The 16,151-nt window shown below is 39.2% G+C and overlaps 1 protein-coding gene across 2 annotated transcripts; it reads right to left on the bottom strand.

Annotated features, from left to right (window-relative positions):
• Window positions 1-4,992: 4,992 nt before the first annotated feature.
• Window positions 4,993-14,385, bottom strand: LOC122641332 (ubiquitin-like-conjugating enzyme ATG10). 2 transcript variants are annotated; one of them, XM_043834540.1, is made up of 8 exons: window positions 14,338-14,385; window positions 14,165-14,217; window positions 12,814-12,992; window positions 12,635-12,685; window positions 12,466-12,549; window positions 12,149-12,242; window positions 6,001-6,098; window positions 4,993-5,300 (listed from the first exon to the last, which is right to left on the bottom strand). In XM_043834540.1, the coding sequence occupies exons 3-8, from the start codon at window positions 12,964-12,966 to the stop codon at window positions 5,013-5,015; spliced, it is 768 nt and encodes a 255-aa protein (XP_043690475.1). In that variant the 5' UTR covers window positions 12,967-12,992; window positions 14,165-14,217; window positions 14,338-14,385; the 3' UTR covers window positions 4,993-5,012. The 2 variants fall into 2 exon arrangements, with proteins under 2 accessions (XP_043690475.1, XP_043690474.1); XM_043834539.1 differs by having other exon boundaries at window positions 12,149-12,248; window positions 14,338-14,378.
• Between the last annotated feature and the right edge of the window lie 1,766 nt (window positions 14,386-16,151).

Genomic DNA, 16,151 nt, shown 5'->3' on the forward strand with positions numbered 1-16,151 from the left:
CTCCATTGAGCCAGTGAGGGGATGGGAATGCACAAACACACAAAAATCACAAATAGTATATGATGCATGATATTAATTATTAACCATTTGCCACCTAATACACAATTCTAAGTCAAGGGTATATGCTACTGCAATAACTTGGGAGACTCTATGGGTCCTTCCATTCTCGTCACAGGGAAACCTCAGTTCTTACCTTGGGACCCGCACCGGCCGTAGCTTCATACCACCCAGAGGTAGACCGCGATAACCAATGACTACCCCTGGCCTGGCCTCTCACACTCTCTACAGGCGGCAGGTGCCCTAATTACCCAATACCTAAACCCCTGTTGGTAAGGATCGTAGTATACTACATAAATCCTATCATGTTGAGAGATATTCTGGGTATATCAACGTCCCATTCCATCTAACATCCGGGTATCAGCACAACACGGTGCACATAGACAAGAATGACATGCAATTACAAGTTCACATAAATATGGGGTTCCGAAACCAGTACTTCCCGGCACCGTAACCCAATATAATCCACATCATCAACATCATCATCATCAAGTAAGAATAAAATGCAAATATGCAATCATGCTTGAATGATAATACAAGTAGCATGATATATGTGTAAATAATAGTAGACAAACCCAAACAGTCACCCAAACCCACTCACCAATGATTCACGTATCATTGGTAGGGTTTGATAAGGATCGCCTTAATACACGTTCTCCTGCAGTGTTTAGGTAGTCTAGGGTTACGTGAACATAGTGTTAGAAAGTGTAGGTGGGTCCCACAAAGAATCCCCAAGGGCTGTCATTCAGAATAACACAATAGAACTCGAATGAATTCTCAAACAGAGGCACTTCCAGTGGATCCATTGGTGAAGCCGTTCACAGGAAATAAAATCGAAAGGAAATGGTAAAATGGGCTGAATGGATTCTCAAATGGAGGCAGGACCCTGGGTCCATTGGTGAATCCGTTCAGGCAAAAATTCAAATCTTAAACCTTAAAAAAGCTAAATGGATTCTTGAATGGAGGCCTGATGCCTGGGTTCGTTGGTGAATCAGTTCAGGGTAAAACCCAGTTTTTGAAGGTCTTAGCTTCCCCAATTCATTTCTCTTGGGTTCTTATCCTTTTGGTGCTTAGGGAAGGTTACTTTAGGTCCAAAAAGGTCTTCATTATACTACCCTAGGAATAGATGCCAAGAGGTTCAAGGGTTTGGTCCTCCTAAGTCAGTTCCCATTTCTAGGGTTAGGAATTGGAGTCTTAAACCATAACAACTTGTTAAAGTGAGGTTATTAGGCTTAGGGTAGAGGTCAATTAGCTCATGAGTGAACCAACAATGGGACTATACTTAGGATTTTGGGTCCCAAGGATTCGGTCCAAGGAAGGGAGAGTCCAACTGATTAGGTATTGGTGGAAGAGAGGGAGAGTGCAAGAGTGAGTGAGTGAGCTTACCTATACAAGATGATGCCCACTAAAAGCCCTCCAAGTGGCAACTCCGTCTCCCTCCATCTTCTTCTTCTTCCTCTCTTCCTTCTTTCTTTCCCAAGCTCTCCATGGTTTGGTTGGTAGAGGTAGTAATGGCCAATAAATAGCCAAAGGTCTTATTTATAGTAAGTGGACACTTAAGACCTGTTTGGATGGTTCCCTCTAAACATGTTCCTATTTAAAGACAGATTTGGGCCTTGTGGGCCCACATACAAGGTCCAACAATGTAAGGAAAGTTAAGGGTGGGGTCACCCTATTCGGGGACCTTGTCATGGTGTCCGAGACACGGGCAAGTGGGGCCCATAAAGATAACTTAGCAAACACAACAAACAACTCGAACGGATCCATCAGCAGTGGGTCCGTTTGTGGATCTGTTCCAGCCAAAAAGGTTGAACAGCCATAGAAAAGTCGTAGAGGGGAGGATACATAAGTGTAAACAAGGTGGGTAATTTACCCCTTGACCGTCACGGTGTGTCATCCGTGATTTCGAAAAGTGTTCTCACTTCAAGGCTAACCTCGTCATGAGACGAAGTGTCGATATGACATGACACAGGATGTGCCCTCTGGTACTCCTCGCTCTTGGGACTTGTGCTAGGAGGATATTCGGTGAAGTCATCATCGACAAATTTTCTCCACTCCCGGTTGAGGAATCTTTCCTCGACAGGCAAACCCATGTTATAGTCAATGATCTTGTGACTGGGCATGACAACCATCGCGAACAGCTCACCGACATACATGGTAGCACCATCTACACGTCACAAGGAATAATATAAAATAATTAGGATCTTGGGTGCGGGTATAATAGGTCACATCTAGAGGTGTGAATAGACACTCTCAAGAGGTCACTAATGTAAGAAATGACTAAAGGGCATCCCTGGCAAAACTATAATTTATTTTAGGGGTTTCTACTCCGTCAATATGCCTAGTGAAGTATAACACTTCACCATTTACCACATGATAGTACATTGGTTAGTCTATCTGATAGAGGACCAAGCAAGCATATCATTGGTAAAATTTTAGCTTAACATTAGTAGAGGATGTAGCTAAAATTTCAAAAGATGCCATTTTATATTTTATATTCATCTCCATTTTATGGTTTTTTTTTGCAAAAAAGGGAGTACATCCAAGTTAGAGGACAAACAAAATGTTTTAGATAGTTAGAAATATTGAGCAAAGTATCAAACAGTTCACATGGCCAATGCTCCACACGATCATCCACGAACCAGTTACAAAATGCGCCAATATATGTCCATATGTTGAGCTCGACAAACCCCTGGTCTAAAGCTCCTTATAACCCTTGCAGGAGACCTTCGGCTTGTGTTTCTTACAAACATCCTCACATCATAATTAATACATCCCCACACAAGAGATTGGTAATAGACAATATAGGCAACCCAACCACCTAGCTCTTTAGGTGGCTCAACTAGTTGGAAGTTAAAGAATGCAAGAGAACAAGGAGAGAGATGAAGGTGAAATGTTGAAGAAGAAGAAGAGAATATGGTGCAATGTTGTGTTGGAATATTGTCTCCACTACACCTATATTACTTCACTAATGAGATAAAAGAAATTATATACACCTCCATAGGGAGGTAAAAGATAAAACAGAAAAATACAATATAAGGCAACTAGTTAACTCACTAGGTCCTAAAGTACCCTTACAACACATAAACTCTAACAGAACTCGCCCATGAAAAAGTAACATTGGATAATCTTGAGCTGGAAACATAGCAATGAAATCAGAAATAGTAAATGGAGGAATTGAGAAGCGAGTCTGCAACAACAAGAATTGTACTATATAGAGCAGTTGATAATTTCAAGTCCTCTAACCAATGAGAAACGAGGGAAAAAAACATGGTGTGGTATAGGGACAACATTTTGAAAACATAGTTGTTTATTCTGTGCTAGCCAAGGAAAATAAAAAGTAGCAGTTGCAATACTAAAACTCATACGTTTATAAAATTTAGAAATTAACTCATCAGGAAAAGATCAAGGAGGGAAGGAGCATTCAAAGTCTCAGTACGCATAGTTAAGGGCCCTGCAAACCAAATCTTAGAGAATTTACAGGATAAGAGGACATGCCAATCAGTCTCACAGACTTAATGACAAAAAGAACAAGTAGGATCAACAGGAGCAAAGCTTGCAATCTTTGATTTAGTTGCCAAGCCTCCCACCAATGCCTTCTAGAGAAATAGTTTAAACTTAGGCTGAAAGCTCTGTTGCATTTAGCAATAATCTTGTGGGTGTTGATGTTATAGGTGATGCAAAAACAAAAGAATAAGTTGAAGATGGTGTGGAACATGATGACCATGAAGAAAAATTCAGTCATGCTGAAAACAGCGTTGGAGAAGAAGACACAATGCAAGTTGAAGACAATATGGATTAGAAGCAACAGAAACAATCAACACTGAAGATAATATCATAAGCTCCAAAAGGAATGAAAAATCTCAATGGAAGAAATGACTCCAACCAACTACTGCCCATGACCTCTGTCAATTTGAAGAGAACAATTAGACGCAAGAGGAACCAAGAAAATTCAACCCAAAGGAGCCACGATTTCTAGACATTAAGCTTGATTATGCTATTCAACAAACTGTCACTAAAGTTGCTCTTGGAGGCTGTGAGGCTACTGTCGCCATGAGGGAACGAATGGAGGGGGGGGGGAAAGGGGACTCGAGCCAGAGGAGAGGGGAGAGGGAGAGGAAGGGAAGGGGAGGGTGGATCAAAATTACATAGTTCAACGCTGCCTTATAATGCCACCTCATTGTATTGGGGATAAAAATTAAGGTTACAACTTTTGTTTGTAACCTTCTTGATTACAAACAAACCCAGCACCACCACCAACTACTACTCAACCTTATCCTAACTAAATATTGTCGACTAGATAGATCCTTACCCTCCAATTAGTAATATTCGAGGTCATACTTGATACAAGGTCTAAGTTATGCATTTCTTTTTTCACCGCTTCTCCTAAGGGATTTTAGGTCTGCCCCTAGCTCTTTTAGTTCATTAAATCTGAATCCAATCACTCCTTTGTATTGGAACATTCAAAGGCCTCTATTAAACATGGTCATGCCACCTCAAACGACTTTCTCGTTACTTATCATGTATCAGAGCTACTCCCAAACTAGCTATAATATGATCATTTTTTACTTTATCCTTCTTAGTTTTGTCACTTATCCATCTCAACATCATCATCTCCACTATATTGTGGTTATCTATATGATGATTCTTAACTGCCCAACATTCTGCACCATACATCATAGCCAGTCATATAACTCTCTTACAAACAAACCCACCCTTCAATCAAATCCATAGAGGCATGGAACAATGGTTATAATAAGGAACTTTTTCCAAAAATCTTGCAGAAAACAATGGTTAAAAATTAAAACAGGTTAATTCTATTAAGATGGATGTTATCACAAAAGAAAGAAATAAAATGGGCCTGGGCATCATGTACAGAGAGGCACAACATTTTTTTTTCTTTCTATCCACATCAATGCAAGAAGCTGAGACATTGGGAGCAAGTCTGGAAGTTCTCAACCAAGAGAACTTTGAGTATGAACAATCCCACTTAAGGTTTCATCAAGAGATGAACCATTGACAACAGAAGATGAATGGTTCCACTGGTGAGAGTTACTTAGCATTCCAAGGGGAATTCTTAGACCAACCACCTGACCGACGACCGATAGCCATGACACCAAGTATAGTTGGATAGCTCTCTTTTCTTTGGTTAGTGAATTATTACCAAGAAACAATAGCTTCATCCACTCACTGGTCCCACACGGATGCAGTGTATACCATGGCCGGTTCAAGTATGGATGTTCCTACATTTCCATGAGAAAATAAAAGTGAGTTCCAACTTAAGATTGTGACCTCACAACTTGATAACTTTTCCTCTGATTGTCAATAACATCAGAGACAGGATATTTCACAATCAGAAAATTATTTTTAACGATTGTAAGGTATTGTATTAAGTCATATCAGATTTTTTTTTTAAAAAAAATCAGCCTATATCACAATCTAGAATTTCAAAACATCTAAGATTGCATCTATACCAAGTAGAATTTTTTAAATCAGTATCCAATGTTAATGAATCCTCAGCTGCTGAAATGTCTATTTTGATCTAAGAATGTCAAATGTGATGAGGCTTATTTTAATCCCCCATATTCTTTGAGAAAACAAACTTTTCTTTTTCTCAACCAATATGGCTTGATTGAATTACAATGATGAGTACATGCGCTGAATGAGAACAACCTAACATAGTCATATTAGTTATGACCAATTAAATGATTGTTGTATTTGACTGCAGGTTATCAGGCCCTTGGGCCAAATTGAACAGGTTATTACCTCCAGAATTTAAAGTCCTTAATTCACATTATCTTCACAAATTAATCAGCTGAACCCAATATATTTACTTCAATACCATAACACTATTCTTTTCTTCTTTTTTTTTTTGGGGGGGGGGGGGTTGGAGTGGGGTGGGGGATGGGGGAGGGCAAGGTACTTTGGTGAAGGAAAATGTACCTCTGAAGTTATGAATGTCCATTTGGATTCCTTTAACATCTTCAAGGAGCTGGGAGGAAGGTCTTTTTTAATATCATCCAATGCTAAAAATCTTCCATCTGCATGGAAAGACACCACCAGGAGAGAGAGCGAGGGAAAAAAGAGTCTCAGTGTCCAATGTGCACAATAGCAACCATTGACTAAATTATCATAACAGAAAGATGATAGGACCACCACAAAAGAATAGACCCATATAATGTGAAAACATGCTTTACATACATATCTTGTCAATACATTGAAATCTGAGTCATAAATTCTGTTCCATAAAATAAAGGAAAGCAATATCATTGCACTTTGGTAGTCAGTAATGGAGTCTAGACCCTCAACAACAGATTTCAGAATTCAAACCCAAAGGGTAAGATCTCAGGTAATCAAAAGAACCAGATTTTGGAGAATACTGTGTTATCTCACAATCTACCAGACAGATCTGGCTACAATTCAGGTCGAGTAGGCCTCTCTATCAGTATAATTCAACCCTAAAGATTGGTGATGATCCAACGGTCAGATTGAAACCGTGGGGTAGTTGCAGAATAGCAACTACTAGTTCCTAAAATCTAGGAACTATGATATCAGTCAATCACCAGTTCTGATGGGGACCAAAGTCTGGTTGCACCACCCTTTTAGGACAGAGAAAACTCCTACTATTACTCAACTAAATTTAAGGGTCAGATATCCCTAGATGGTCTATTGGAAGCAAAAACACACCCGAAACAGGGGTGGCCGCCAGCTGTGAAAACAGCAATATAACAATAACAAATCCAAAACCAAGGTTGCTCCTTATCTCTTCCAATATTCAGGGATATGTCTTTAATATCTCAACAGAAAATAAGACAAGAAAATAACTCAGCAGGTCTGTAATTGTCACCGTAGGGAAGAAGACGAGGAGTAAGGGAAGGGAATAAGATCAGATTTCCCTCCTGATTGATCTCAAAGTCTCACTAAGGTTGCTGCTGTTTCCCACAGTAGCTAATCTGTCTCTCACAGCTCCATTAAAGCAAAAGCCAATTTCTTATTCATCAAATCTTTTTTCTTTGGTGTGTGTGTGTGTGGGGGGGGGGGGGGAGCCCTTAGGCTCTTACAAATATAGATAGATTCAAACTCTATGTAAGAAAGATATACAACTAGGAAACTAAAAGAAGAAAATAAAAAAAATGGAACTCTCCACCGATGGGATTGTTTATAAGTTACGAGTAACTTAGCTAGCTGAACAACTATAACAAATAGATATGATAGAGTTCAATTCTAACGGAACTCTAAAACAACTAAATAATTAAAAGATAAACCCATGATTCTGGTTTGAGTGGCCAGAAAACACCCAGACCCAAGCCCCAAGGTTAGTTGAACCAGAAGGTTACAAAAAGGGGAACCACAAGCTATTTTGGTGGCCTGGTTCCTTTCTTCCTTCGACTATAGACTTGTTGAAACCTATCTACATCAACTCTCCCTGGCTTGAAAGCATCGTCCCCGACGAATGTAAGAGAGACATGTATTGCTCGTAGAGGTCCAGGGTGAGTCACCTGAAGTCATTCACATGAATCCATATGCATCGATCTTCGGACATCCCTTCCACTTGACAAGAAATGAATGATAGCCGCTGCCATTCTGTCCATAGTGTACCTGTCGTCGATTACGTCTTCAATCTCATATCTGAGTGGCGTAGCAAACTGAGGTAGCCAAAGAGAATGTTCTACGTTGCCCTCATCCAAATGGTGACCCACATAAAGAATCAAATCAGACACATTAAAAAACATTAATGATAATCATATCTGATGGCAACTTGAGAACATATGCGTTAGGGCCAATCTTCTTCATCACTTAATATGGACCCATCCTCCGTTGGTGCAACTTAGTATGGGTTCCAGGACCAAACCTTTCTAGAGTTATTCAAACCATTACCATATCTCCGGGCTTAAACTCGACAAAACGATAGGTGACGATCAGCTATAGCCTTATAGGTATCATTGTTAAGAGCAATAGGTCAGCGTACATCAGCGTGCACTTCAGTGACACATCGAATAAACTCGTCTCAATGCTGACTCATGCAAGAGATGGTAGGAGAACCAAGTCGATCGACCTCTTGGGCTGAACTCTGAGTCCTATCTCAATTGGAGTGCAACCTGTAGTGCAATTAATCGAGCTGTTATATGCGAACTCGACTCTGTCAAATATAGACGGCCACTTCTCATAATATCTTACATGACAACGTAAGAGATTGCCCAAACTCCAATTCACGACTTCTATCTATCCGTCTATCTATTGGGTGAAAAGTCGTAGAAAACTGCAATTTCGTATTCGTCTTCAACCAGTCTTCCAAAAATAACTCATAAACTTCACATCTCAATTTGAAATAACCGAATCTGAAAACCTATGGAAATGTACACCTCTTGGAAGAAGAGGGCTGCAATGCGTCGTGCATCAAATGTCTTTCAACACAGGTATGAAATGAGCCATCTTGGAGAATTGGACAATCATCGCGAGTTTGGGGTCGTGCTTTTCCCGAGTAGTGAGTAGGCCAAGCACAAAGTCCATGCTGATATGAACCCATAGTGTATGGGGAACGGGCCACGGGGAATACAATCTCGTGTTCTATTTTGTACCTTTCGCAAGCTAATATTTGTGGCACCGTTTAATCACGTGCTCAACATCTCTCTGAAGATGTGGCTAATAATAGTGACCAGTCACCTGTAGGAGGGTTTTACCTCCGTGCAATTACCATATAAAGTGTTGTTGTAGAGACGATGTGGCCTGGGGGAATGCACAATCGAGTAACCATGAAGAAAAAACCATCATGTAGAGAGTATTTAGAATCTAGATCCCCTAGCTGTAATTTTCTATATATAGTAATGAAATATGTTAAGCACATATGCTATGTATGTTGACAACAACATGGTCAACAAACTCACCTAAGACGGGATGCAAAGGTAATGGGTGGATTGTCGAGGTCGAAGCATGGCCAATTATGGAGAAGAGTCCAAGTTGGCCAAATTTTAGCAAAATGAAGAAGTGCGGCAACTGCCCAAACAACAACAACAACAAACTCAGCCTTATCCCAACTTAATGGAGTCGGCTACATGGATCCAGACATTACAAAGTATGGAAAACAGGGTTCTAACCAAAAAGGTAAAGAAAAGATGGGAAAAGAGGGATGGGGAAAGAGATGAGGAATGAAGAAAGAAAAAGACAAATGAAAAATGGAAAATTAATAGAAAAATGAAAGATGAAGGATAGTAAGAAGAAAGGGGCACAACCCAGCACACCAGGAGAAACTCAACTAGATGGGGTCTCCAACATGAAGGAAGAGAAGGAGATACATCATTGATTTAAGGCAATCTCTTTGTTCACATTTACATATGTATTTGTGATTTGGACTGTAGGCCAGATGTTTGATAAAATGCCACAATCGGTATTGTGGTCTTAAATTGGGTATTTGCAAATGCCAATTGGTTTGTATCTTTGTAGCTACCAAGTGGGAGCTTGGTAGAGGGATTGTAGCTCCTTTATGGAGGGTGCACATAAAATTTGGGGTAGATGCTCCCTTATAGTTGTAACTACATAAATCAGGGGGCATAGCTCCTTTATGGTGGGTGCCACATAAACTGGGGATCAGTGCTCCCTGTGATGGGTGCTGCTAAAGTTGCATTTTGCATTGTACTGCGGTTGGACTTGGGTTGTAGCCCAAATGATCATTAGCACCGTGAACGTAGCCACACTAGCAAACCACATATATAGTCTTGTACATACTTTTTGTGGTTTGTGCTTTGCAGTAGTGTAAATATGGTGAATGTATGCTAGCACAATGTGTGAAATTCCCCCCCTTGGCGAGAAAAGATTTGAAAGGCCCTTGTCACTGATTCACCCCTCTCACAGACAGCTTGAGTTCAACAATTGGTATCATAGCTCAGTTCCAGTAGCTTAATCAGCTTAGGCAGATCAAAGTAAACTGAGATGGCTTCAGGTGAAGGATCTTCCTTCCTCATCCTTCCTCAGGGCCCCGATGTTTGATGGGACCAACTATGCATTTTGGAAGGTCAGAATGCAATTCCAAATTGCCTTAGGATTTGACGTGTGGGAGTCTATTGTGAATAGCTACATAGAACCCTCTACCCCTCCCACTGATGCTGAAGAAATTTCTGAACAACTCAAAGGCCAAGAACACCATTTTGTGTAGGCTTGTGGGCAGTGAGCTTGTCAAAGTTATGTGTTACAGAACTACCAAGAAAATTTAGGACAAACTGAGAAGTATACATGAAGGTGGTGCAAAGATCAAAGAAGCAAAATTGTGATACACCGTCTTAGTTTCAAGGGTTGAAGATGCGTGAGGATGAAAACATTGACGACTACATGATGAGCGTAAATGCAGTAGTCAATGGAATCAGAGGGCATGGAGAAGAGATTAAGGACTCAATGATTGTGAAAAAGGTCTTTAGAACCCTACCTCCCAGGTTCGACTCCAAGGTCTTAACCATTAAAGAGGCCAAAGATCTGGATGTGTTTAGCATGGATGAGATGCACGGCACCTTGATAGCCTATGAGATGAGGATTGGTAAATCCAAACCCACAGACAGAGAGGCTGCCTTCAAAGCACAAAAGGGTCACAGACCAAGCCAACAGCCGGAAGCAAAAAGTTTAAAGTGAGTGAATGGGAAGCCACGTTTGTCAGAAGCCTACAAAGAGGAAAAGGGATGTACAAAGGAAAGGTACCACTCAAGTGCTTCAACTGTGGAGGAATTGAACACTTTGCCTCAAAAAGGCCTTTCCAAGGGAAGATTGAGAGTGAATAAGACTCTAGTGAAGGAAGCAGCAACAAAAGGAGGTCAAAGAAGAAATGAGAAAAGTAAAAAATTTAATACAAAGGTGATAGCCAATTGACTCTTGCTGGCCTTTCCTGATTCCAATCGTTATTGAGATCATTTTTGTTCAGGGAGAAAAGACAAGCTACAATAGCTTTTAGTAGGGGAGGATTCAAATATGCTGTAGGGCTAATGTGGACCAGAGCACAGATATATGACTACGACAGGAAGTCACATAGATGGACAGAGGAGATTGGCTACGCTATCTCTTTATCTCATATGACTAGAAAAAGGTTCATCTCTTCCATTATTTTCCTGTTTTCGCAAAGAATGGGACCTGAGAAGTTTGATTAGGTATTGGAAATTTTAACTTTTAAGAGGTCAAGAAAAATAGAAATATTTCAAAATAAAAGTTGTTGGTTTAAGCATAAAGACAAATAAATATTGCATGCATCAATTTGATTATACTGGTAAAAATAGTTATAGTACACTTCATGAAAATTTCCAACAGGTGCACTGATGAGGACATCACTCAAGGATTTATGCAGCCACATGCCACTTCATTATGGCTAGATGACCAGCATTATGTGTAGTTCTATTTATTATTTTGTTGTATTTTTATTCAGGGAAAGAACTGTTATGTACTAATGTTGTAAGGGACTTATTAGGAAGTTGTTGCTGTAAAAGTAGTTATTAGGGAGTAGTTATTGCTGGAAAAGTAGTTATTTGGGAGTTATTTCCTTCTTTTTTTCATTTTGGGTTTAAAAAGACTGTATTGGGAGATGGAAGACAAGCAAGCAAGGAAAGAATGAAAGCATGAGTGAATTCTATGCAATTCTTGGAGTGAATCTAAGATGGTGTGAAGCCAAGATTGTATAAAGCCAAGATGATATTCTTTCTTGTCTAACTTTTTTCTTCTTCTTCTTCTTCTTCTTCTTCTTCTATCCACTCCTCTCTTTCAAACTCTATATCTACAGCAGACCATCTCTGTTTGATCCCCCAAATCCATTGTTGTTTATTCCATCATATTTCTCCCAACCTCCATTTTTATTTCCTAAGAGCATTCCACTTGTTCTTTCAACTACAACAGCCCTTAAACCCCAATAAATCATACTTGTGGCTAGAATAGGACTGGTTTGTGGTTTGATGTGGTTTCCCAAACCTGTCCTACATCATGTCCTTAATTGAAAATGGGTGATTTCTTGCAGGACGTAGTCCGTTTTCCATAACTGACAGATCAAATCTATAAAATTGTGGATTCTGAAATCCATGGATTCATTGCATTTAAGCATCATATAATTTGAAATAGATTTACATACCAGAGAAGTATGCATGAAAATAGAGCACTGGAACTCCATATGAAGCACTGTGAACTATATGGAAATCATAGAAATGTATTTCCTCAGCATAGCTCTGAACCTAACAGTCAAAACTAAGAATATGGTCATTCATCAATAGAAAGTAGGCAGAAATACCAGAATATTATCATATTTTTTTGCCTTCTGATTATCTATGTCAAATTTTCAATGAAGATGTTAGCTCAGCACATCCTTCATTCTTTCTAAGATGTTATCTTTATCTGATTAAATCAACTTTAGAGCTTCTGGAACGAAAGCTAAGCCAGAAAAAGTAATACCAATGTAGCATCATCAATAGACTCGTCAGTTGGAGGGTAGCTGGAATCCTCTTTACCTGTCAAAGCTCTTTCATCATGAACTTCCTGCAGAGGTTGTAAAAGCAGAGAACATTAACTGAATTCTTACAGAAATTGACCATCATTTCAAAGAACATGTAAGAACCCCAACCTCATCAGATTTTATAATACAAAAATTTTCTAGAGACAAGTATCCTTCGGCCTGAAAAGCAAGAACATACAAACAATAAAAGAAAAAGAAAGAAAAATGAGTGCAGGTTATCAGAGTGTATTTCTAGATAAAGAAACAGTCCAAAAAAGATTTTAACAAACATCCAGGACCAGACTTACTTCATGCGAAGCAACCCACGGTGATCTTGGTAAAGGGACCCATTTCCAGGAAGGAAGGGCGGGGTTCATTTGTTCCCATTTCTCAGAAAGAGTTATTGCAGCAGAATAAAAATCACCAGATGAGAGAGTTCCATTCCAAGAGGAGATATTCATTGTTTACTGTTTACTCACATTTGTAACTGTTACAGAACAGAGGATATATTATCACCAATAATAAGGGGAGTGGAGTATGAATTTTGCGTGAAAAAGCGAAACAATGGATACTTTAACACCAGCAACTTGACTCAAAAAACTTGATCTTTTTCAATTTTAACAACTAAAATTACAATATGGGTATTTCATTGAGATGGCAGGCATACATCTTTTACACCTACCAGTTAGTTTAGTCAAATATCATTAAGTTTAGCTCAGCCAGATAATGTTTGTCACATTTGTAACTGTTACAGAACAGAGGATATATTATCACCAATAATAAGGGGAGTGGAGTATGAATTTTGCGTGAAAAAGAGAAACAATGGATACTTCAACACCAGCAACTTGACCCAAAAAACTTGATCTTTTTCAATTTTAACAACTAAAATTACAATGTGGGTACTTCATTGAGATGGCAGGCATACATCTTTTACACCTACCAGTTAGGTTAGTCAAATATCATTAAGTTTAGCTCAGCCAGATAATGTTTGTAACATGTCATAATACAATTATAAAACCTTAGCCACAAAAATCAACTATGATATCAAAATTGAAATGATCAAAGAAATTTTTCTCACCATTCTTCATGCCAAATAAGATAATATGGTACATTAAGAACTTAAAGCAATGTGGAACATATATTAACTATTTTTTCAAAGAAGAAGCTACTATAGTTTAACAAATCAAATCTGCAAATTTCTCTAAATATTATGGAAGACTAAACTTGAATCCAAAACAGGGCACCCGACTCAATCACTATGATACTACACCAACAAAATATACAACAGAAAAAATGTAAGGTTACATAAAAAATATTCCATATTTTTCTTCAATTTTGATTCAAAATAGAATTGTCACACTGAGGGGTCAGGCCCAACTGAAAATGGGTCGTAGCCAAGAAACAGAGATGAATTCTTCCAACTCAACAGCAACGCCACAACCCCACCCGATAGCTGATCAAAATGAAGGAAGAAAGACCTTCAATATAAAATTTTCCAATTAAAGCTAGGAAAAACTAATTTTGAGAAGTTGTAAAAATAATTTTATACTTCGAGCAAAGAGGTTGCAATCAATCCACCAGATTTTTAGGTCGGCAAAAACAGAAGATTACAAAGAGGATCTCAAATTCGAATAAAAAAGAAAGCGAAGACGTGATTACCAGGCTTCAGAAGCATCAAATGAATAAAAACCCCAATCCCAATCAGAGATGAATCAGGGTACCCAAACACTAACGAATTGAGGATATGATTATAATCCTTTCCCCCCAAGGGTTTCTTTATCAGAAGAATATGTCTCGGTTGAAACAATGGAGACAACAAAGGGCGGCGTAGACGTAATAATAATATCTTAAGTTTCGAGAAGGGAAGTTTCGGAGGGAGTCGTTGGACGCAAGCTGAAAAAGAAGAAAGGGGGATACAGAAAATCAGAGAGAGACAAAGGGAGGAGAAGGAGGCGATCTTGCGGTTGTTTTGCGCATGCGGGTTGAGGATGAGGATGAGGATGAGGAGGAGGAGGAGGAGAGAGAGAGATGCAGAGGGCAGGGGAGAGGGGAGAGTGGAGAGAGTTAAGCAGACGTTAAACGGAGGGAGGGCCGGTGGGAGATCACGCCCGAAGGGGCGGCGTGGATGGAGGGGTAATTTAGGAATTTTATAACATCATGGGCAAAAGAGATTTGCAAGCTTGGATTCCTACGGAATCACAACTTCACAAGGTCCGTTTGTTTGGAGGGGCGGATGGAGTGGAAAAGTCGTCAGGTCGGGTCCCACATGTAAGTTGTGGGGGGGGTGGGGGTGGTGAATAACAGAGAAGTAAAATTTCTAGAGGGGAGGGGAGGAGAGTTGCCAGGTCGAGTCCCACATGTAAGTAGGGGTGAAGAACAGAAAAGCAAACAAGATGGGAGAAGTTTTGGACAGGGTAGGTTCAATAATCATAAGTAGTGGTCTCAATGGTAGGGCCGGTCGATTTCGGTCGGATCTAATCGGTCTCCACCAACTTAAGGTCCTGCATCGTTTTCACCTATTTAAGTAATTGGGCCTCTTAGGCCAACTATTGGACACATTTTTATTGGGTCGATTGATTACCAGTCCATAATCGGACTCAAGGTAATCAAGATAATTGGTTTTAAAACAGGCTAATTATTTAACTGGGCTATAAATGGTCCTTAAATGGGCCATAAATGAGCTATAATGGGACTAAAGGGGCTTACATGGGCTAATCGACAGTCGATTATCGGAAGATCACAATGTTCGGTCAGTCTTGGTTAGGCGATCATTGGGTCATTACCTTGCATTAGGAAGGCCCTATTATTAATCGATCAGTGCTTGAGCCTGACACATTTAGTAATCGGCCAGACAGGTCATGGGGTTCAATCAATCGATGGTCAGGCCTACTTGTGGGCCAATTTTTGACACTTCTAATCATAGTGTAAGGATATATCATATTCTACCAAAAAGAAAAAGGATATATCATATTATATCATCCTATCATACTATTATATAAGTGCGTGAAATCATGTTTCGTGGCAAATCTTTCTCTTGACTATTTTGCCCATCTTTTTTATTCAAATACCTTATTTCATTCTTTAATTTTTTCCTCATCTTTTCACAATTTTCCCAAATGATTGTTGTACTTCTTATTTATTTTAAAATAATTTTCTATCCATCAACCCGTGCCTTAAAAAAGATATTGAATAAAAAAGAGAGATTGTGATCTCAACAAAAATGGAAGTTGAGTCTTCCATTCCCCGTTATGTAATTTCATTCCTTTTATAACACGAATATATTAACCCATTTTTTATTTCGTAATTTCATTCCTTTATAATACACAAATATTTTTTATTTCTCTATCTTTCATAGTTGCTGCGGTTCAAGAGACGAAGTTGAATTTTTGAATTTCTCATCTTGCATTTGCATGTTCCTCTCGTCTACCATGACCATCATAGGGATCTTCTTATCTTGTTGCATTTGCTTGTTCTTCTTCTCTGCCATAACCCGCCTACTAGGGAATTGGCATTTCTTTCTGTTTTCTTCTTCTGTAGTTTTGTTATCGTTTTTTTTTTTTTTTTTTTCCCGATAATATGATGTTTGAGAAGAATAAAAAAAATGTCAGTGAAAAGAACTTCAGAATTGTAGCTTCGTATCAACTTA

This window comes from Telopea speciosissima, chromosome 10 (assembly GCF_018873765.1).
Source record: "Telopea speciosissima isolate NSW1024214 ecotype Mountain lineage chromosome 10, Tspe_v1, whole genome shotgun sequence".
Classification (NCBI taxonomy): domain Eukaryota; kingdom Viridiplantae; phylum Streptophyta; class Magnoliopsida; order Proteales; family Proteaceae; genus Telopea; species Telopea speciosissima.

Excerpts from the sequence above, each read along its gene's own strand:
- LOC122641332 (XM_043834539.1), bottom strand. The coding sequence starts at position 12,966 with ATGAATATCTCCTCTTGGAATGGAACTCTCTCATCTGGTGATTTTTAT. Across the intron at positions 12,249-12,465 it reads CTATTGATGATGCTACATTG|GTTCAGAGCTATGCTGAGGA; the intron begins GTATTACTTTTT and ends TTTGACTGTTAG. Across the intron at positions 6,099-12,148 it reads TTTTCATGCATACTTCTCTG|ATGGAAGATTTTTAGCATTG; the intron begins GTATGTAAATCT and ends CTTTCCATGCAG.